The 22,434-nt window shown below is 35.7% G+C and overlaps 1 protein-coding gene across 11 annotated transcripts in view; it reads right to left on the minus strand.

Moving 5' to 3' along the window:
• Positions 1-22,434, minus strand: part of ST6GALNAC3 (ST6 N-acetylgalactosaminide alpha-2,6-sialyltransferase 3) — a 566,662-nt gene that overhangs the window by 211,094 nt on the left and 333,134 nt on the right. For all 11 annotated transcript variants that reach the window (XR_004228425.1, XM_023209236.3, XM_031933826.1 and 8 more), the window contains one exon: positions 8,001-8,410. Coding sequence is in view for 10 of the 11 variants with exons in the window: in XM_023209236.3 (XP_023065004.1) it covers positions 8,001-8,410 (410 nt within the window). In the remaining variant the exon portion in view is untranslated. The remainder of the gene's footprint in view (positions 1-8,000; positions 8,411-22,434) is intronic.

A 22,434-nucleotide genomic window follows, 5' to 3' on the forward strand; every position in this document is an offset into this window, starting at 1 on the left:
TGAGGAATAGGGCAGGATCACAAAGTCAGGATCCAACTACAAGCAGATTACCAAGCTATCTGGGAAACAGATATTCTTGACTTATGTATTTATTTGGTTCAAGAAACAATGAATGTCTGTTACTTTGTTAATAGCACAACTCAAAGTGCCATCTGCAGATGAACAGGATTGGCCAGGCCTGGAAACTTGTTAGAAATGAAAATTCTCAGGCCCTGCCTCAAATCATGTGGGTCAGCAGGTGGCTTGATGTACATTAAAGTTTGAAAAGCACTGTACTGATCTAGAGGACCTACTCTTCACTAAGAAAAGGAACTAAGGGGTTTTTCTCTGTCCGATCAGAGCACCCCTCCCTCTGTCTCTGTACGGGGAGCTTTTTCCTTCTTTCTTGCCTATTAAACTTTCTGCTCCTTGAAACTAAAAAAAAAAAAAAAAAGAAAAAAGAAAAAAGAAAAAGAAATAAGAACAAAAGAAGGCAAGAAAAAGAGCTAAGTAGAGGAGTCCACGTAGGTCAGTAATACCATATCTAATAAGAAATCTGTTTACAGAGAAGCAAAAATTCAATTCAGCAAACATCTGTAGAGCTCTTATAACATCCCAGACACAGTGAAAGGTATTTTGAAATATTTGCCCAAGCAATTAAAAATCTAGTAGTACAGATGGGTGTAGTATAGGATGAAAATTCTCAAAACAACCAACTCTGTCTTAGGAAGAGTCAAGCATCCAAGAATACAGAAAAAATAGAAATTGCTGCTAGCTCATATGTTTTAAAGACAAGAATGTAATTATCCTTAATTGTCTTAATTTTGAACTAAACTTGGAGAAGGAGGCATAGTTCAAAAACATATCTAAGGAGAGGAGAAATAATTATAAGAGGGAAGTAAGTCAACTGCAGAGATAGATCCCATGATACATAAATAAATACACCCTTTAAAGCCCGTATAAAATTTTAAAAGTCTGGGTATATTTTAATGAAGCTTCTCATTTAAGGCCTACTTTTGCCTTTGAGTTTCACGCCCTTTTATGGGTTTAAAAGCCACTACGTCGAGAGAACTGTTGAGCATACGTGTCTACTGGGATTTTTTTTTTTTTCTATACAGTATAATTTGTCTGACCATCTGGCCTTCTGTCAAGTCATCCCCTGGCCCAGAGAACTTTATTTCAATCAGTAGACTGCTTGCAAGTCTTGATTTCCACAACCACGGATGTTCTGCACAGCTTTTTGCTTTAAAATACGATCACTGAACTTGAGGTGTTGCTCCTGTTTTAATCCTACATTGTCTTGTCAAATATATCAGAGTTTCATCCAGTGTATTTGTATATGTGTGTGAGTGTGCACACATGGGTGTTTTTAAACACATGAAAGGTTTGTACTGATATCTTTATAAATTACAAATGCCCCTCCCTACCTCCCATTATTAAAATAGATCGTTCCTTTTTTTTAATTTTTAATTTCCAGCACACGTGTATTACAGAGGAGGCCTAATGTAGGTCACCGAATGCCATCATAAATCATGGTAAAAAGGAAATTCCCTTGTTTCATAATGCTTGTTAGCATGAACACACAATCCTGGCTGCAGTATTATGCTTTCTGACTAAGGAGTCCTACGGATCTGCTCATGATTGCTGCATGAACTTTTTGTTCCTGCCAAATTTACCAGCTGGGGTGGGGACATTAGTTAATTTTAACAGAGGTTTGTCAGCGTTGCTCCCAAAAAAGTGCTGAGATACTTATATTTGCAAAGACCATCTTCAAAATGAAAAAAAAAAAAAGGAAAATACTGTTTTTAATACTGTCTTTCAAATAAGATTGTTATACTTTGCCTATTTTCTCTTGGTCAAAGTTTTCCTGGGGTTAGCAGGTATGTATTCTGAGTTAGGAATAACCAGACATCTTTGTGGAATGTAGGTATGGCATTTCTTTGGGCAAACTATGCACATTTCTGTACCCCATGGCTGACTCTAAGATAAAGCTAGCATAGCTGTTTTATTTTGGTTTTGGTTTTTGCCCTCCACCTTCCTGCTACACTGTGTGTGTTAAGGCAGCTTCCTTGTGTGTTGACAAGAGACCTACAAGAGGATTTCCAAATTTTCAGGGAAGAAAACTTGAAACACCTTTCCACTCTAGATATTAGTAAAGGTTTGCAAACCTGAGGGATGAGAGCCAAATTCATCTCTATACTTGACCACACAATGACACAAGAAACTTTCAAAATAGCCAAAGTGAAATAGCAAAACCTGGGCTGCCCTTAAAACCCTTGCTAGTTTATAAAACTGTCACCCCCAAATGATAGCGAGGAATGACACATCGCTGATTTCTTTTTCTCTCCTTAAGATTGAGTGGGAATGGATGGAGCAGGCTGGCAAAGATGAGCCAGGTAGAGATCTTGATACTGTATTTACAAATCAGTGTCCCATTTTGTGTTTTCAGGAATTGATTTTGTGCATTCTGTTTCCTAAACAGTCTTTAAAAATGACTCCCTTTCTTTTCATCCTCTTCACCTGAGGCAGGAACATCTTGAAACACTGATTCTATTTGCTGCTAGCTTTCATTAATTTCATCCATCCCTGAAGGTGGAGCCACATTGGCACCAGCTAATTAAGACCTATTTAGGGCAGCTCAGAGTCCTTTATCAGCCCAGAATTAGCTTTGCTCTTTTAATGGGGACTATCGCTTTCTCAATTATTACTTAATTAAATAATGTGCCTATATTTGCAAGCATATTTCTAAAGTGAAATCCAAGCTGCCACTGCCCACCTACCCACAGGAAAGCAAAATAGCTCACATTGGCTCTCAACTGCTTCTCTAGAAAGTTAACATTCCTTTTGCTTATGTGTGTGCCAGGAACATGATCACATTCTTCAATGTTAAGTGTGGCACAATGTGCCGCTGTCAGCCCTACAGCAATTCTATAATATTTCAGTCTTAAGATGTATTAATGCAAATGTGTAAATGTCAGCAGGCTAGTATTATTTATGCATACCAATCATTCAAGGGGAAGAGGTATTTTCGTCCAGATTGTTTTGAATAAAAAACCGTTAATTTCAAAGATTTCTGGAAGAAATGAAAGTTCTGTAGAATTCACAATACTTGTTTTCCAGAAGTATATTTGGTAAGTGATAATCTAAAAGTGACCACTAACTAATGAACCTAGAATTAAAAAAGAAAAAGAAAAAAAAACTGGCTCCCAGAAGATATAGACAGAAAGGGAAAGCAGCTTTCTCTTTCGGCTCTCTTAGCCTTTCCCACAAGGTCACCCTCTCTAATTGACAAGCCAAATAATTTTAGACAGTAACTAAAAAAAAAAGCAAATTAAATTCTATTTGCTTCAAAAAAGGTATTCCAATATGCCTGTTAGTTGGCCTAAACTTATTCTAAGACATTTGAATAATATACATATTTCTTCCACTGCTTTATGTTTCCTCAACAAGGAATTCCTTAAGACAAAAAATACAATACTGGCTGGGTGTGCTGGCTCACGCCTGTAATCCCAACAGTTTGGAAGCCCTAGGCAGGTGGATCACGAGGTCAGGAGTTCGAGACTAGCCTGGCCAATATGGTGAAATCCCATCTCTACTAAAAATACAAAAATTAGCCAGGCATGGTGGGGCATGCCTGTAGTCCCAGGTGCTCAGGAGGTTGAGGCAGAGGAATCGCTGGAACCTGGGAGGCAGAGGTTGCAGTGAGCAGAGATCACGCCACTGCACTCCAGCCTGGGTGACAGAGTGAGACTCCATCTCAAAAACAAACAAAAAAAAAAAACAAAAACAAAAAACCCACAACACTTGGAAAAGTGAAAACATGTCCACCTTAAATGGAAAGGCTATATATTTATTTAAAGTATTTTTACAATTTTGAGAAGCAACCTGAGAAGCAAAGTTTTCTTTGAGGAACTCCATGTAATCATTTTCCTATCATGAATCACTTTAACTACTAGTGACATACTTTTTTTAATTCTATAAATTATATATAATAATGATGACATTGTCTCTATGTTAAAAACTTGATAATGAAAATAAGCACTTGCTAAAAAGTTCTAATAAGTACAGGCAAATCAAACGAAATAGCTTTACAATTAAAGCAACATTAAATGGACACCCCTTATTCTCTATTTCCTCATGCCTGCAGTGATGTATACCACTGAATTCACTCCTATTTACTTAGGAAAAAAATGTTAAAAACTTTTTTGGAGACTATAACCAACATATACTTTGTGAGCACAGATCCACATAAATGCTTGCCATTCAAATGTTTTCTTTGATGCAAAATATCCTTAAAGTGTTTACCATAATTATATTGCTTGTTGTGCTGTTATTCTTATTCTAAGATTTGTGTGTGTGTGTGTGTGTGTGTGTGTGTGTGTCTATGTGTTGTGGAATAAAGCAGATGAAGAATTACATTGAAATCTCTGAGACCTGTGATTGTCAGCATGGTAAAAAGAAGGAACAGATGTAAAATAGAGGATGTAAACTTAAAACCTGTTAGCCCTGGATTGGAATTGAAAGTTTCGGTTTGAACTCATAATGATTTTATCTTTAAACAGTATATATAGTATATATTGTTTATATGCTAGCTCTGTCCACTGTAAAGCCCAAGAAACAAAGACCAATCCAGTAGCAATGAGCAGCCATGGTGCTAATATTACGCTCTCTTAACTACTAAAAGAAACTGACGTTCTTTGGAGAAATGTCTGAATGCCGGTCTGCCTCGGAATATGTACAACAAAAGCCTGAAACATCCCGTAATACCAGGAAACAAAGAAGCTATCAAAGGCTACTAAGGGCATGTCAAAAGGACTCAAAGCCAATTTGAAGAGGTTCTCATAGGTCAAAATAGGACAATCTGAGCATAAGGGTATAATTTTAATAAATTAAAATACTTCAAGTATGTTTAAGTCTGTAAGTTAATATGTAAATATCAATAATACTGGTCACCTATAGTGAATGCAAGGAAACTAGTACATTAAAACCGGTAAATAAAGAGGAGAACAGTATTGGTTTCTATCTCACGGTAACTAAATGAATCAGAGGGTAAATTACCCTTAATAAACTCTATCAGCTAATAAATAAAAAGGATATGATGAAATAGCACCATTGTGCAATCCTAATAAATTATTTAATCTAGCAAATAATCATTAATGGTATCTAACTTAAAAAAGAGAAAATCAGAGAGTATTTCTCCTGAGAGAAAAACTACCTAATGGTTTTGGCAAAAAAAAAAAAAAAAAAAAAAAAAAAAAACCTGAATCCAACCAAGCCTCAATACATAAATATCAGTGTAGAAGAAAAAGAAAGAACATGGGAATGCGATTAAGAAATCTAGATTGTGGAAAACTCTATACAACTAATGCCTAGGTTTCTTCAACAACAGATAGAGAGGGAGAGAGAAGAAAGAATGAGAGACAGGGAAGTAGCTATATAGGTTAGAAGAAATATAAGACACATATCAATTAATTTCTATGTATAAACCTTATGCTAATCCTAATTAAAACAAATTATGAAAAATATATCAATGAGACAATTGGGAAATTTGAAAACTAAATATATAATGATATTAAGGCAGAATTGTTGATTTTTATATAGAGGAATGGTATTGTATTAATTTTAAGATTCTTTATCTTTTAGAGATATACACCAAAATATTTATAAATAAAATTATATGATATCTGAGATTTGTTTCAACATAATCTTTGGTGAGAGAGAAAGTGTGTACGGGTATAGATGAAACCATACTGGTCATGGATTCATAATTATTCAAGCTAAGTGGTGGTTATACAGAGGTTCATTATACCACTAGTGTCTCTACTTTATAAGTTTGACATTTTCCTTCATGAAAAGTTGATTAATATATTCTAGTTTGAAATTTGACAATGAATATCAGATTGCCATGGGAAATTCTTAGACAAGAAAAGTCTTTAACATAGATGACATTAGGATATAGACTGGGAACAGCAGTTTCTGAGGTCATTTTGGTCAACATTTTGTTAATCCAACCAGGCTCTCCTTAAATCACCCATTCTGTCCATTTCTAAAACACTAGCATAGTTGTCTTCTCTTGTCTGGTTGGAGTACTCAGTGAAGTAACCAGACAGAAATAGACTCAGTGAGAAAGATAAGAATGCACCATAAACTGAAACCATATTTCAGTTTCTTCAACTCTCATTTGAGTAACTCTACCAATCGAATGATACCCTGCAAATTAACTTTATCAACTGAGTAAAATTAGCAGTAATTTTTCTACTATACAGCTTTCTTCATCATGGCCAGTAAGAAAATGATCTCCCAAAGCTATTCTCTTCCAGTTCTTTTACAATTTACACATGTTGATGGTGTTGTCTCCCTGAAAGCTCATGGCAAAAGTCAATGTGAAATAAACACATAAAAACATGAACCAACAGCATGCAAAGCTCTTTTCTGATACCCACCCCCCCTAAATGACTCTAGGGCTTATAGTTATGTCTGGACAATACCTTGAGGGCTAACTCTAATGAAAAGTCAAATACATCTCATTAATTGCAATGCTCTGGGCTGATGAGAGACAAGAAATTTCCAAAGCCCTTTGTGAATAGGCTTCATATTTATATAGAATAGTGTGAAATATGACCATGTTTCTTTGAAGTGCCATATCTATTCCTTTCATCTCTACTGCCTGTCATTTTGGACAGTTTATGCTACATTGATTCAAATCTCACCTTTGGGATTCTTCTTACTAAGTCATATAGTCGGAGGAACTAGTATTTCATGGCTATTTCTGTCTTGTATTTCAATAAAGCTGTGTATTTTTGACGCTCAGAAGTACAAAATGTTAAATTCACATCAACCCACATTACCAAAGGAGAGTTGATCCACCTAAGATTTTTAAATAATCATCAGCATTCAAATTACATCCAGGAGACATCAGAAACTGCACCCCCCTAAGCACATATCTCAAGACAGTTAGAAGCTTAGATTTGATAATATTGTATAGTGAAATACATATACTTTGAATAAATTGGAATGCTAATATTGGAACTACGGCAGATGCTCAATTTAACCATGATATTGTACAAATAAGCAAAATTCACAGATAATTTAAAACTTTAGCTATTGGTTTCAATATCTTCCTTTAGCAGTTCTTTATTAGTGCTAGATATAAGAACCAAGATTGATTTGTAATTCCTGCTTTCTCTATTTTATACTTATCTTTCTAAAAAGGAAGAAAAAATGACACACAATCCAATTACAGGAGAGATGAGGGAGCTGGAAATGGAGCAAACAGAGGAAATAGGACAAGGAAGGGGAGGGGAAAGAATGAGGCAATCAGGCTTCAAGGGAACAAAGTGGGAAGTGGAGTTTACAGAATGCTACAGAAAAAATATGGATGTAATAAAAAATGCAAATTGGTTTTTGGATAATTGAATGAATGGTATTTATAACTCATTTATTTAAAAGAATTCAACTGCTAATGATTTTAAGTGACATATAATTTCAATATGGTATTCTGCTAAACAAGTTAGACAACAAGTTATGATGTTCAGGATCACAGTGCCTATTTGCATGCAAAAAGCTACACAATCTTATTGGAGAATCAATAGCCTGCTCTGTTTGTGGTCTCAGGTAAAATTTTGGCAAAATTCCCAGAGGAGTTTAGACTAATGCATAATCCTAAAGGTCCTTACCATTACTAGGTTTTGAAACAGAAATGTTTAGGCTTCCTCTTTCAGCTGAAATCCAACTTAATCAATAGGAAATGGAACAAAATAAGAAAAGATCAAAAGATACCTCGGGGAAGTATCCAATATTTCTTGGAGACTCAAATCAATCAGAATGGAAAGAACAGGAGGTAGTATAGGTGGAATAAACGAGACCTCAGGCTGGCTTATCAAGTAATCATAACAGTCAGAACATATAACAATCAGCTTAAAAAATAACTGTTTATTTTACATCCTGCAAAAGGAATCAGCAAAGATATAGCATAAAAGATTAAAAAAAAAGACAATAAAGCTGCTTCAGAGAGGACTCACCTGTCTTTTCCAGTTTCCTTCTTAAAAACTCCATCACAGTAACTCATGCGCTTCTCTGTGGTCACATATATTTGGGCATTCGGATAGATATCAACTGTCTTTTTCAACATGTTGTAAACGATGCCATTGCCATCTTTCCTCATATTGCGGAAAGGGCCCCAAATAACATAAATAGTAGTATTTGCTTCCTTGAAAAAATAATCAGGGTTTTTTAGCAAAAGAGGAACGCTGGTATGGGACACAACTCGAATCATGGTCATGTGGCCAACATCTTCTTCATACCCCTTGGTGGGGGCATTGTTCATTCTCCAAATGCAGGAGGATCGATCTATCTCATTTCCCACCTTCTGGCCAACCATCTGACCTGAGTTTGACACTATGGCACAAAGGTCACAGTCCAGTTGCAAAGGCTGAAAAATAGAGAAAGAAGGTATGTAAATTAATAAATTCCACTTAGTCAAACAAGTTCCTCTGGGAAAACAAAAGTTCAGATATTGTATAATTACCAAATATGGATGTATCTCTGAAGTGCCTACAAATACCAAACCTACAGTCTCTGCTACAGATTATCAAGTTAACAGCATTCTTCCATTCAAAAAGAAAATGTATACTGTCAAAAAATAATTTTAATTTCTATAATCCCCATGGGCTGATTTAAAATTATAGGCAAAAATAGTTATTTGTTTTCCACTCGAAATGATAAATATTTTTATTCAGAACTGCAATTTTAGCTGAATAAGAAAATATGAAAAGATTTGATCTTTGTAATAAGGTTGGTGGCTATAAAAGAAATGCAAAAGAAACATATCCAGGGATCAATTATGTATTTTGCTTGTATGCATGAATGGTTATGAGCAATTAATAAAAATATGAAGAGTTCAGCAAGCAATGAGGTTACAAAAGAGATTTTTGGAACCAGTAACTACTTAAGATAAGTCCCAGGCTACCAGAAATATTAGAGACCCTTTAGAGATTCCCTCAAGTCATCATGTTAATTGACTTGTGTGTTTATTTATCCTAGATGGATAAGGAAAGGCCTCCTTTTAGATGGAAAAGTATATACAAAGGCAGTCTCTAGAGCTAGTCTATGTCCCTTTCTCCCTTTTTATTTAACCACGGAGATAATAGAGACTCGTAGAAGCATCAGCATCAGCTTTCAGGACTTGGAGATGATAAAACTGCAGTGTTAGATTCAAATCTAGATCCTCTAACTCTAAGCCCACTGCCCTTTCCATTATTGCTTGCTTTCAGTTGTCCTAAAACAACCAAATAAATTGCTTTTGCTGCTTCTCTCCCACAGTCACCCTTTCTTTTAAAACAGTAATAAAGAAGCAATGTGCTTTGTTGATATACATCTTTCTCATCTCCCTTCTATGAGATTCCACATTTTGTATCTGACATTCGATCTTGAATTTTTATTGTGCCTGTTGGTGAGTAGCCTCTCTCAACTGGGCACTGTCCTTGTTTTATGTATTGTGTTGGATTATGTCTGTCCACTAGACAGTAAACTATGTCGGAACAATGTCTATCTTCTTCATTTTAACCTCATTCCCCCATTAGTCCCTGAAATACATTAAAGGCTCAATGGGTTAAGTTAGGAAGTGAAAGCAATTGAATTAAAATAATTACATTGAGAGATAAGCTACTGCATAAAAATCAACCGGTTAGTCATCATACAGCTGTAACATCATTGTTCCTATCCATGGTAGGCACTCACAGCAGTCACAGAGTGCCTACGCTGTTTCAGGCACAGTTCCAGGGGTTAGAGTTCAGCAGTGAAAACTATAAAAAAAATTCCTGTTCTCATAGAGCTTATGAGAGAAGCTCTTATGAAAGAAGTGGGGCACAGGAGAAAGGCAATAAATAAACTATCATACCATGTAATATGTTAAATTTGGCTAAGTACTAAATAGAGAAAATTAAAGCAGGAAAGGAGGTTAGGAGGTATGTGTGTGCAAGTGTGTGTGTGTGAGAGAGAGAGAAAGAGAGACAGTTGGTGGAGTAATCAGAAAAAGACCTTGCTGAGAAAATAATATTTGAGGAAAGACTTGAATGAAGTGAAAGAGTTGCTCATGAGCATATTTAGGAAAAAAGCGTTCCTGCAGAGAAAATGCAAAAACCAATGCAAATACCCTGAGGTAGGAAAGGAATAATAGGAAGAGCAATGTAGCCTGGCAGAGTCAGTGGGGAGAGCCAAGTAGGTACTGAGGCCAGACAGATAGCAGGCGAGAAATCACTTAGGGTCTTTCACTTTGTGTGAGATGAAGCGCCATTGAAGGGCTCTGGACAGAGGAATGACTGAACTGAGTTTTAACAGCTTTGGCAGCTGTGTGGAAAGTTGATAAAACGGAGGCCAGGGTGGAAGCCGGGGATTAGGCTGCTGCTACAATCCCAGCAAGGAGGATAGTGATGTGGGCCACATTGAGTAGCAAAGGAGATGGAGAGAAGCTGCATGTTCTGGAAATATTCTGAAGGTACAGCCTATTGAATTGGCCATAGATTGAAGGTGGGATGTAAGAGAAAGACAGGAGTCACGGACAGTTAGCTCCAGGTTTTCAGCCTAAGCAACTGGAAGGCTGAAATTTCCTTCAACTGAGAAGGAAAGAAGCCTTTAGGAGAGTAGGATCCGGGAGGAAGATCAGGAGCTCATTTTCAGACCATTTAGATTTGAGGTGCCTGAAGACAGACTCTTAAGTCAAATGTTATAACAAGCTACTCAAACTGCTTCAAGAACTTTTTCCCCCTAATTAGTAAAGTAATATGGGAAACTCAAAAAACTAAAAATAATGTATAAAATGGTAAAAAAAAAAACTCTCCATATTCTCATCATTCAATAACACTACACCTATTTTTGTAATTTTTTTCCTTTCTACAGATATTATTTTAGACAGGTTGAGAAATGCCCTTTATATAATTTGGCCACTTTAGTTTCTTACTTAATGAGAAACCGTTAATCGAAAATCATCAACCTTTTCCATGTCAGCCCTTAGAGAGTTTTAATGCCTGCTCAAGATTCCATTATATGAATATACCATATGTACCAATTTGTCTACTGCTGGGCATTTAGCTATTATCTGTTTTTTTCTACTATAAAAAAGTGCTTTGATAAACATCCTTGTGCTTCCTCCTGCATTTTGGATGCTAAAGTTATTACATTAACTTAAATTAGTTTCTTTTATTTCATTTTTATTTGTACTCCTATAAAATGTGCTAGACCGACAAAGGCATCTGTTTATTTGAAATGTCAAAGATAAAACTTTTGAAAAAAACTTGACTTGCAGAATGCACAAAGGCCCATTTATGAGTTGTCTTAAAACTCTGCTATTAAAAGGACTGTTTATCACCCCTGTCACAGTGAGGTTTCTCAACTAATATGAGTAGCAGGTGGTCCAGGCATCAGATGAGAATAAGTCCATACAAAGTGAGTGAGTGTATTGGGACACTTGGAAAAGAGAGTTTTATAGATTAGTGCCACAGCGAAGACTTCACCAATGACCAAAATGGAGGCACAAGGAGGTGTGCTTTGGGGTCAGGCATTGATTTAAGACCCTTCCTCATCCTCTTAGGAGCCTATGTTCTTTTACACAATAGAGAAGAACATCACAGTCTTCTTGCCAGACGATTTGCAGCAGAGCCTGACATCCATTACTCTTAGCTGAGTCCTCCAATTCACTTAGAGTCATGCACATCAATGTCTGATTTAAATTGTGTGTGTCATATGGCATACTCCAACTTATCACCAAGATGCATATGGTGCGGGGGGTTACATTCCATTTACTATTCTAAGTTGTTTCATTGTATAATAAAAGCATGGTTGGGGTACAGCCTCCACAATTTAAACAATCAAAAAGAAGAAAAAGAAAAAGCCTTGGATATGTTCGAATCTATAAAATGCAGTAAATTACACTGAATTTCCTATTCATTATAATGAATTAGCCAGTTTTGCTGTAACAAGGCTTAATTTAACTAATAAGAATCAGCATACTGGTTTCACTTGACAATTGTAACCTCTGAAAGTGATCAATTAAGACATCACAATCTGTTTCTTGACAACAGATTGGGATGCCACAGCTGTGCAGATTATGAGGTCAGCAGCTAACTAACAACTTGAGGGCAAACATTGGGAACAACAGCCTCTTGTTTATGTGTGACAAATATGTCGTTGGGCAGAGTATTATGAATGCGACGGCTTTGAGGGTAGATAGTGATCTATAAAAATTGCCACTTTGTTTTTTTGTTTAACTATTCACTTGACCCTACTGTCACCATGGCCATCATCTTAAGAGACGTTTATACTTCTCGGTCTATACTTCTGGGTAATAGTTTTGCCTAGCCATCTGCCTTCCTGAATAAGGTACCAGGAGACATGGATGAACATGATAATTGCTCTATTTTACCACTTACTTGCAGGAACCATTTTTTAAGTATGACAAGAGTGTGGGGGCCAGATGAAGGAAACATTCCTAATCACAATCAGGAGTTTCAGGTAGCACAAAAAGTTTGCTTGCAAAGCCCAAGGGTCTCATTTATACATCTGAAGGCACCTTTAAACTACAGTATGCCATGATAAAAATAAAGAAATACCTAGGCACAAATGGACAATTTGGCCTAAAATCTGCTCTTATCTAGTTATCTGTTTTGTTTTTTTTTATTAACTTTATTGCTACGTCTTTTGATCTCAACTTTCTTTGTTAAAGTGTACTGTTATTTCTTGAACTCATTTATATTACCGGATTTGGGGGCTTTGCTTGGAAATTTATTCCATATGTCTTCACTTACTCAGTTCTGCTTCAGTAAGCAGTTATTCTTTCTTTCTAGACTGAGGCCCTGGATTTTCCAAAACCTTTGTTAAGATTTATCTGGTTCCACTTTATTAAGCCAAATCTAAATTTTGAATTCTCCCTTTATAGTTGAATTGTATCTACTTTTTGCTTTTTCTCATTAAAAACAAACTTGTCTTCTTCATCTTGTCTCTTGTGCACTCAAAACATCTTTGAAAATATCTTGTATATTCAAAATACTTTCACTGGGCTTCAGCTGTGTCTATAAACCGAGAGCAACACAAATATTCAGTCAACCCTGTCTGGGTCCCTGTGTCCTTGTTAAAGAAAATCCACACATGTCAAACACTTCCTTTTATTTAAGGTCTAAAATATTGATTTTTCTTTTATGGTAACAGCACTATATTTGTTTTGGCTATTTTCTTCCTCTGCAAAAGTATACTAACACTATACCAGCACATTTGGTTTCAAAACTATCAGCTTGGGAGGAGTTAAGAATTTGGTGACATCTATTGAACAACCACATAGTTTTTATTTAGCACCTATTCTGTGCAAAGCATTGTGAAAAGTAAAATAATTCTAAAATTCTAATCAGTGTGAACTTAATCTCAGTACACAGCACTAAGCTGTGTGGGGGAGTTTCATGATCAACTAGAGTCAATTCGTATGCTGTTTTAGAAGTCTAAGGGATGGCTTTGTAAAACAAGTCATTTCTCTGCTAAAATGAATCATGACATTTTGCCACCTTACAGGAAAAAATGACTTCATTATTGGCTGGGGCACAGGTAGAGGGTGAGAGAGAGAGGAAGGCAAGAAACAGTACCAGAGAGAACTACAAGTATAGCGTAGTAGATTTTTTGATATACACATGATTGAATGCCTATTACAGGTCAGTCCTTCTTCTCAGTACTTTATTACATTATTCCACATAATTTTCATGGTAGATTTTTCAAGCTACCTTATTTTATTTTCCATTACTGAGTTGAGAAAGTTGAGATAAACGTCATGTCCAAAGGACATTAGATATCTTTCAGGTTAAAAAGAAGAGCCTATGTTATCTTTCAGGAAATGCACTCACAGCAGCATTAAGAAATGTGGAATATCAAAGAAACAATTATTACTGATTTTCACTATTCTTAATATACATATATGCAAATGTGTCAAATCTTGTTCACTATTATATTTAAATTATTTTAATTATATCATAGATTAATGCTTTAAACATGCTTATAATCAATAATTTCACCAAAATTATTTGCATGTGAGCATAAATGAACTTTCCTTTTTGGCAATAGGGCTAGCATGACATAAAAAATTATTGAAAATGTTTTTCTGGATATTTTCAGCTTGAAATATGGCTGAAATTTCAGTCTAAGAGAAACTAATCATGACCAATTTTATTAGTTTCTAAATGGTCCTTCACATCTGCTTACTCAATTTGCTTTTCAAACTGTTTCTTTCACAACAGCAGTGAAAGATTCTCAAGCAATAAATAATTACCATCCATGTCGGGGAAAAAAGACTATGGCAGATGATACTATTTTCTAAAGTGGTCTCCAGGACTAAAGGGAATAATACCTCCCCGCTGCCCAAAAGCCTCCTTCAGAAATTCACTTTAGAAACTCACACTGGCCATTTGCAAGTCCTTGGAAATCAGTGTTCTTTGAAGACTGTCAAGAGGTCTCTAACTCGTGAATGACTCTTCTCTTCTATGAGGATCCAGGACAACGGCTGACTGGGGTACTATGTTCACACGATGGGTCTTTTTATACCATGCCTGTTTTTATTTTTATTTTATTATAAGCATGAGTATTTGAGAGGCATGCAAATGAATTCTGCTTTTAAAAAATACTGAAGAATGTAAGTACAGAGGATTTAATTCCCTGTGAAGGTCCTATGTCTCTGACACTGTAGAGTGGGGGGAAAGTGTAGATATTCTTAACTCTTTCTAAGAGTCTCTAGCATTTTTATAATTACTCAGCCTTATTTCTTCATTTGTAAACAACATATTTTATTGATATAGATTCCAGAAATCAATTTACCATGATATGCTTAACCAATTCTTTCCTGGTTAAGAGAGAAAGTGAGTGAGAGCGAGAGAAGGGGGTGAGGGAGAGAGAGAGAGGGCCAAAACTGATAGGTTATTCACCCTGACTGGCAAGTTTCACTTCTCGTTGACTCAGAGTCACTTCTCTCTTTAAATTAGTACACATACAGGCCAGGCGCGGTGGCTCAAGCCTGTAATCCCAGCACTTTGGGAGGCCGAGACGGGCGGATCATGAGGTCAGGAGATCGAGACCATCCTGGCTAACATGGTGAAACCTCGTCTCTACTAAAAATACAAAAAAAAAAAAAAAAAAAAAAAAAAAAAAAACTAGCTGGGCGAGGTGGCGGGCGCCTGTAGTCCCAGCTACTCGGGAGGCTGAGGCAGGAGAATGGCTTAAATCCGGGAGGCGGAGCTTGCAGTGAGCTGAGATCCGGCCACTGCACTCCACCCGGGGCAACAGAGCGAGACTCCGCCTCACACACACACACACAAAAAAAATTACTACACATACAGGAAAAGAACCCTTGTGTTCCTCCGTTCTAAATTCACACCCCCCCCCCCCCCCCCCCCCGTTACCCCCACTTAGCTGATGTGATTGCTCACTCTCCTAGGCTGGTTTCATCCTTACCAACCACCCTGGGAAAACTATCCCTCTCTCTTCTTTGAATATGAACCTGACAAATTGCCCTATCCTTTCTGAATGATATTTTGGGACAACTGCCAAGCACTTTACATTTTAATCAGTAAGAAAAATGTAATATTTAACCTTTACTTTCTTCTCTCTGAATAAGCTTATAGACAATAGAATAGATAATTAAAATTTGTGAAATAAAACTTGCAAAACAGTGGTTTCCACAGCAAAAAGAAACAGCCATCTACGAAAGGTCACCTGTCAACTAGTTCTAGTTATTAAATCTCTGCATTTATCACTAAGGTGGCTCTATGGAAAACGAAGGTCAAGACATTAAATTATGAAACAGTCAGGATTAGAAAAGGTCACCCAAAATTCAAGTAAAATTTAACCAAACCTGCTAATTCTATACCCTCGAAGCAAGTAGAAACAGCCAGATTTGAAACACAACATTGGACAGCTCTAATCTATCTTTCTACTGTAGCCCCATCCAGAAAATGAATTTCTATTGGATATCTTGAAGTCTAAAATAAAACTTGTTTATCTCAAGAAAAAACAAGAACTTCAATGAATATTTCTAAATGAAAATCATTTCAACTGAACCAGCATAAATTATTAAAAACATTGTTTTACACTACTCTAATGGTTCCTTTCATTTCAACCATAAGGGTGCCATTTTAAAAATTGGAGATGGGACACTCCTGACACCTTAAATACTTTACAGAACAATTAGCAACTCGCCACTCACTAATTTACTACTTTAATGTTGAAACAAAAAAGATCTTTGCTTTTCATTATCCAATTTGAATGAATTTGAACAAAGCAGGTTGAACAAAGCTCCAGAGACACACTCTTCAGTTTGCTGTCATTTATTCCTCTGCTCTTCCTGAATGTCTTTAGAGTTTTAGTTTTAGAGTCTTCAACATGTATAATGACGCCATTGGGGAACAGATTTTGCCTTTATTTTCCTTGATGTTCTTTTTGAGGTCTTTTAAGTGAAAGGTACAAAAGAGGCATTAACAATCTGGCATTGTTTTTATTTCTTGACAAAGAAAAAATGTATTTTAATTTTTCCCGTGTTTCAGGAATGATTAAGCAAGCTGTTTTCATCTACACCGAGTCACTTTCAGCAGACCTCTAACTGTGAGCAAAGAATTGTGAAGACTGTTCTAGAGAGAAATCAACACAGTGCAACCAAGCTCACATGTAAATGTACTTCCTTGCCCCTCCACAAACCAGCATCTTCCAGTTAATGTAGCTTTCTAAAGCAATGTGTATAAATCACACAGCACATAAAAAGACAAATTGGATAACTGATGGTTTAGCTCTGACTCTCTGTGGATTTGGGATGTGGCATTTACCTTGGTTCCTACCTGGTGACATTAAATCTAAGCATAAAACTTAATATGGGGGTACATAAAAATGTTAATGTCAGGAAATAATCCTACAACAGGCAACATAAAGCTTTGTTTCTCAGTTGCCATATACAATGTGCTCCCTTTATTTGGAAGTTCCTCTAGGGAATGGATCTGCCTAAACATGTAGATGTGCCAGAGGAACACAACTTGTTTTCTCCAGACTGAGAGGCAAAAGCATGTTTTCTCCAACCAAGAAAGAATTTTCTAATATGGATGTGAATTATGGTAATAATTCATATCCCATTATTACTATTAGGCCACAGTAAAACTTGGATAATTTTATGGCCAACTGACCTCTAGATTTTTTTCTCCTTTCAGGAGGATGATCTCCTCAGGACCTGCTGTTAAAATGCCATACAGGAATGTCACGTAAAGAAGGTAAGAAAACTGATTCTTGCTATATGGTATTAGTATAATAGAATGTCACTCAACTAGAAGATAGTTTTCAACTGACTATACATTACAATGACCAGGAGAACTTTTAAAAATGGCAATGGTTCGAGTCCACCCCTGACCAAATAGGACACACAATTTTTGAAGATGGCACCTGCACATAATATTTTTTTAAAGTTCCACATATGATTCCAATAGATACCTAGGTTTGAGAAACATTCTCCTAGAAGAATTAAAAACAATTAAGAGAGGAAACCATAATGTTTGATCAAAGGGATGAAAACAAAACAATACATTTGAATCCCTGGTGAAGATGCTGTGGTAGGAAATCCTTCCAGTTATCCTTCAAATACCACCAGATTGGCAAGAAACACTTACACACGAAGTCAGCCCTAGAAGTCAGACGTTTTGAAGAGCAAATGGAGAGGATACTGGAAGTCTGCATGTAGTGCCAAGCATGAGAACTTCTATTTCCTACAGAGTTATTGTTAATTATACAGCATTAGAGGCTTTATCAGTGCTCTGGCTAGAATTTTCTTTGGAGATAAGGAAAATCATACTACCTAATAAATTCTCTTAATTTTCATGTGTGATTCCTGCCAGCATATAAAGCTAGTGGTAAACGAACAGTCATTGCCATTCACTCGATACAGATTTTTTTTTTTTCTTTCTGGGCTGGAGGATACTTTAAGGGTTTATAGTTTGAGAGGAGGAAGTTGGTAGAGATGGAGTGATTGAAAATACAGGAGAAGGAGAACTGATGGAGTGAGAATACATGGGAAATAAGACTGAATAATTTAAGCATATAGTTGGATTGATACCGTTTGGAAAGGCAGAAATACATCTTTCTTGGAAACAGGAAGAATGAATCAAGAATGAGAGAAGAAACAGGTTACTTTATAAGAAAGGACTCCAACTAGATTCACTCTAGGTTCTCGTATATTCCCAAAAGAAAGCGCGTGTTAATTGATGAGAGATAGGGTACTTAGAGGTACAGTTAACAGACTTCAAAAGAGGATGAACTTTTGAGAAAGAGAATAGTTTGAGCAAGAGAGTTGAGAATAAAAATGATTGCAAATGATGTTTCAGCTAGAATTTAAAAACTATAGATATGCGATGAACCTACTGTAAGGTATGTATTCTGCCTCAATAATATTCAGGAGCACAGAGGCAAGACTGAAGAAAGCCACTAGTCAGGAGATTATGGCACGCAGTGTACTGAAAGCTGAACGTTGGAAGCTGAGAAATAGTCGTGGGTACTAGCAACCTGGATTCCACACTGAAAGTGGAAGAAAATGGTGGCAAAATGAGCGAAAAGAAAAGATAGGGAAGCATGACTGTCTTAATGGGGTTATGTACATTCCTTGGAGACAAGGAAAGATGTATTTACTTTGCATATTCTAAGTCTAGGCTTATTTTAGGAATAAGGAGAAGAATGTGGCTTGCATAAACTTTGAGTTAAAGGCCTGTGATTGCAACTGGGATAGGCTCCAGGAAAGCTGTACTATAAGATATGGCTTATAGTTTCAAGAGGAAAACCCAAAGTACAGAAGATATTCAACTTCATTATTGTTAAAAAGTACCATCATGAGAAGTTTGACTTCAATAATGTTAACTTTCAAAATTCAGACCGCCCTTCTATGGAAGATTACTTAGCTGGGAAAAAAAAAATGTAAAAATTCATCTCTAAACCATCAGAGACTTAACAAGATGGTAAGAAATTACCAGCCTGGAGAAGACCAGAGCTCACTAACACTAAAGTCTGCTTTTGCCCTAGGGGCATTAGTGATTCTGGAAGGAATAGGTGAGCTCTGTTTCTGGAAGCGTGTTGGGCCTAGAAGAATAGAAATCAGAATCCAGAGCCCAAGGGAAAACAAACATTCACTTTGAACTAGGATTACTAGATGTATTGTAAGATTAAGTCTGAACTGGAAATAAACCAGTCTTATAAAATCTGTCAACCTATTTTATGTCAATTTGTTGTGTCTGATAACCTCAGTTTTGAAAATTTTATTGTGTGTTCCTGAACTTCTATTGACTTTACACACCTAGAACAACCAAAGAAAAATCTTCTCTGGGGGGAAGATAATATCATCCTAGGTCTCAAATCATTGTTACAAATAAAGTTTTAAGCACAATGCCCAAAACACAATTAAAAACTTCAGATATAAAAAGACACGAACCACCTTAAAGAAAACCAACAAAAATACATAAAAGCTCCACAAATGGAATTACAGGATATAGACTAAAACAATCACATTTACAATGTTCAAGGAGATAGGAGTCAAGTGAAAAATTTGGCAGAGAATTGAAAACTATAAAAAGTGATGGAGCAGATGTGTAAAATAGTTACTTAGAAGTTTGAGAATTGATAAATATAATACATGAAATAAAGAACTCAAATGAATTTAACAGCAAATTAGATAAAGCTAAAGAAAGAATTAATGTAAGAGGAAATAGAAGCAAGTACTCAGAATGAAACATGAGATTTTAAACACTAAGGTAAGAGATTCAATACAATGAGAAGGACTACTATACATTTATTTGAAATCTCAGAGGGAGAGAAGAGATAAAATGGATAAAGGCAAGTCAGTGAAAATTTTTCAGGATTTATGAGAATTCCGTAATTCAAAAGGCTCAATTACTCTCAAATAAAATAAATCCACACGTAAACATATTAATGTAAATCTTCATCAAACAAAAACAAAGAAGAAATTTTATAATTAAAATTATAAAATAGCACACAACTTGAGAGGAGGTATAAAGTTAAAAGTGTTTTAAGTATCTTCCATTGTCATGCAAAGAGGGTAAATGTACTAAAAATAACATTACACTTTCTTTCTTTCTTTTTTTTTTTTGATGGAGTTTCGCTCTTGTTGCCCAGGCTGGAGTGCAGTGGTGCGATCTCAGCTCACTGCAACCTCTGCCTCCCAGGTTCAAGCAATTCTCCTGCCTCAGACTCCTGAGTAGCTGAGTAGCTGGGATTACAGGTGCCCACCACCACGCCCAGCTAATTTTTATATTTTTGGTAGAGACGAGGTTTCACCATGTTGGCCAGGTTGGTCTCAAACTCCTGACCTCAGGTGATCTGCCTGCCTCAGCGTCCCGAAGTGCTGGGATTTCAGGTGTGAGCCACCGCACCTGGCCTAACATTACACTTTTTAATAGAGCAGCAGTTTTCAAACTTTTGGTCCCCAATCTCACTTATATTCTTAAAAATCATTGTTATTTTCCTGAAGTGACAGGCCCACTTCATTCATTTTTGAGAAAATGTCTGCCAAATGCCAAAATCTGAATATTCATAGTTTGTCTGTTAGCTGTTCTTTTAAGTAAAAATGGTGTTCAGAAACTTACAACTCTTTGCAATTCTTCACAATAAAGTTGGGGAGAAAAATAAATTAATGTAATTTGAAATATTAACAGTAAAATCAAATGATCAGCTCAAAAGTAAAATCATTTATTTCAACAGATGCAGCAAAAGAATTTGAGAAAATTCAATGTTGACTGATAATTTAAAACTGTTATTTAAGGAAAATAACAAGGAACTTCCTTAGTCTGATAAAATGTTTTTACAAAACAAAAATTCTGCAACAGACATTGTACTTAATACTTAATATTAAATTTTTGGAAGCTAAACCTTTGAAATGAGGAATAAAACAATAATTTCCACTATCACCATTGCTATTTAATATTATACTGAGGTCATGAAAAAATAAAAAAAGTTTGAAGATTGAAGAAGAAACAAAAATATAATTATTTACAGATTATATCATGGTATTAACAATTCATATATAATTTGTTATAGTTTTTATTAGAGTTAGCAGGATTGCTAGATACAAATCAGAATACAAATATGTTGTATTTCAATATAGCAACAATAAAAATTTAAGAAAGGATACCATTTGTTACTGCCTCAAAATATTACATACCTAGGAATAAGTCTAATAAATGACTTGCAAGACCTCTGTGGAGAAAATAACCCCTTTTTATTGAGAAATATTAAAAAGGATCTGTATAACTGGAGAGACATAACATGTACATGGAATAGAAAATTCAATGGTGTAAAGAGGTAAGTTCTCCTCAAATGAATCTATAGATTCAAGATAATCTCAATCAAAATCCCCAAATACCACAATATTTCTTCCAAGGAACTCTACAAGCTGATCCCAACATTTTTATAGAAATGCAAAGGGCCAAGAAAGCTAATGCCCTTGGTGAACAGGAACAAGATGGCGTGGACACAGGGGCAGACACAAAGACCCATGCAACATAATAAAGACCCCAAGTATTTGTGATGAAAGTGCCAAACAGAGTACTGGGTGGAGGAAATTAGACATTTTTAAAAACACTGAATAACCTCGTGGAAAAAAAAAAGTAAATCTAGACCCTTACCTATACACAAATTTCAGTTCTAGGTGACTTGAAAATGTGTATCTGAAATACAATAGAGTAATGCTTTAAGATGAAAGTGCAGGAGAAAATTTTCATACCATCAGGTAGGAAACATTTTTATTAAACAAAATAGAAAAGCACTCACAGTAAAAGAAAGATTGATAAAATGAATTATACTATCCTTTGAAAGACATTAAGAATGAAAGGCAGGCTATGGAGAGGAAGAACATAATCATAGAAAGGGTTAATATACAAAATATATGACAAATTCCTATACATAGATAATAAAAGTCAGCCAAAACAATAAAAAATTGGCATAAGATGCAATAGAGTAAAGCGTATAGTAAAAGATTTGATTTATATAACACTCTAAGCAAGCTAAAAGTAGGATATTTTCTTAACACGATAAAGAACATCATTTTGAAACCAAAACCCCCAAACACCACAATTAACAGTACCCTACCAGAACAACACCGATGTATTGTTTTATAAGATGTTAGTAAATGTTCTTCAAAAACAGTGTTCTATGACAAATATATTGGGAAAAGTCACATACTTTCTCCATCTCTAGGAGATCGTCAATGCATATTAAACAGTAAAGGTTATAAAAGCCCATTCACTAAAGAGATCTGTCTCGTTTTTGTTAATTCAGAGTTCTAGAAAACTATTTAAAAGACTCTCATTTTTGTAGGAAATGAATTAACATCTCATGGAATAATGGTTTGGAACATAATCTAGAGACTCTTAACTAGACATATTCTTACTAGGACTG

The sequence above is a fragment of the Piliocolobus tephrosceles genome, chromosome 1 (assembly GCF_002776525.5).
Source record: "Piliocolobus tephrosceles isolate RC106 chromosome 1, ASM277652v3, whole genome shotgun sequence".
NCBI classification, from domain to species: Eukaryota; Metazoa; Chordata; class Mammalia; order Primates; family Cercopithecidae; genus Piliocolobus; species Piliocolobus tephrosceles.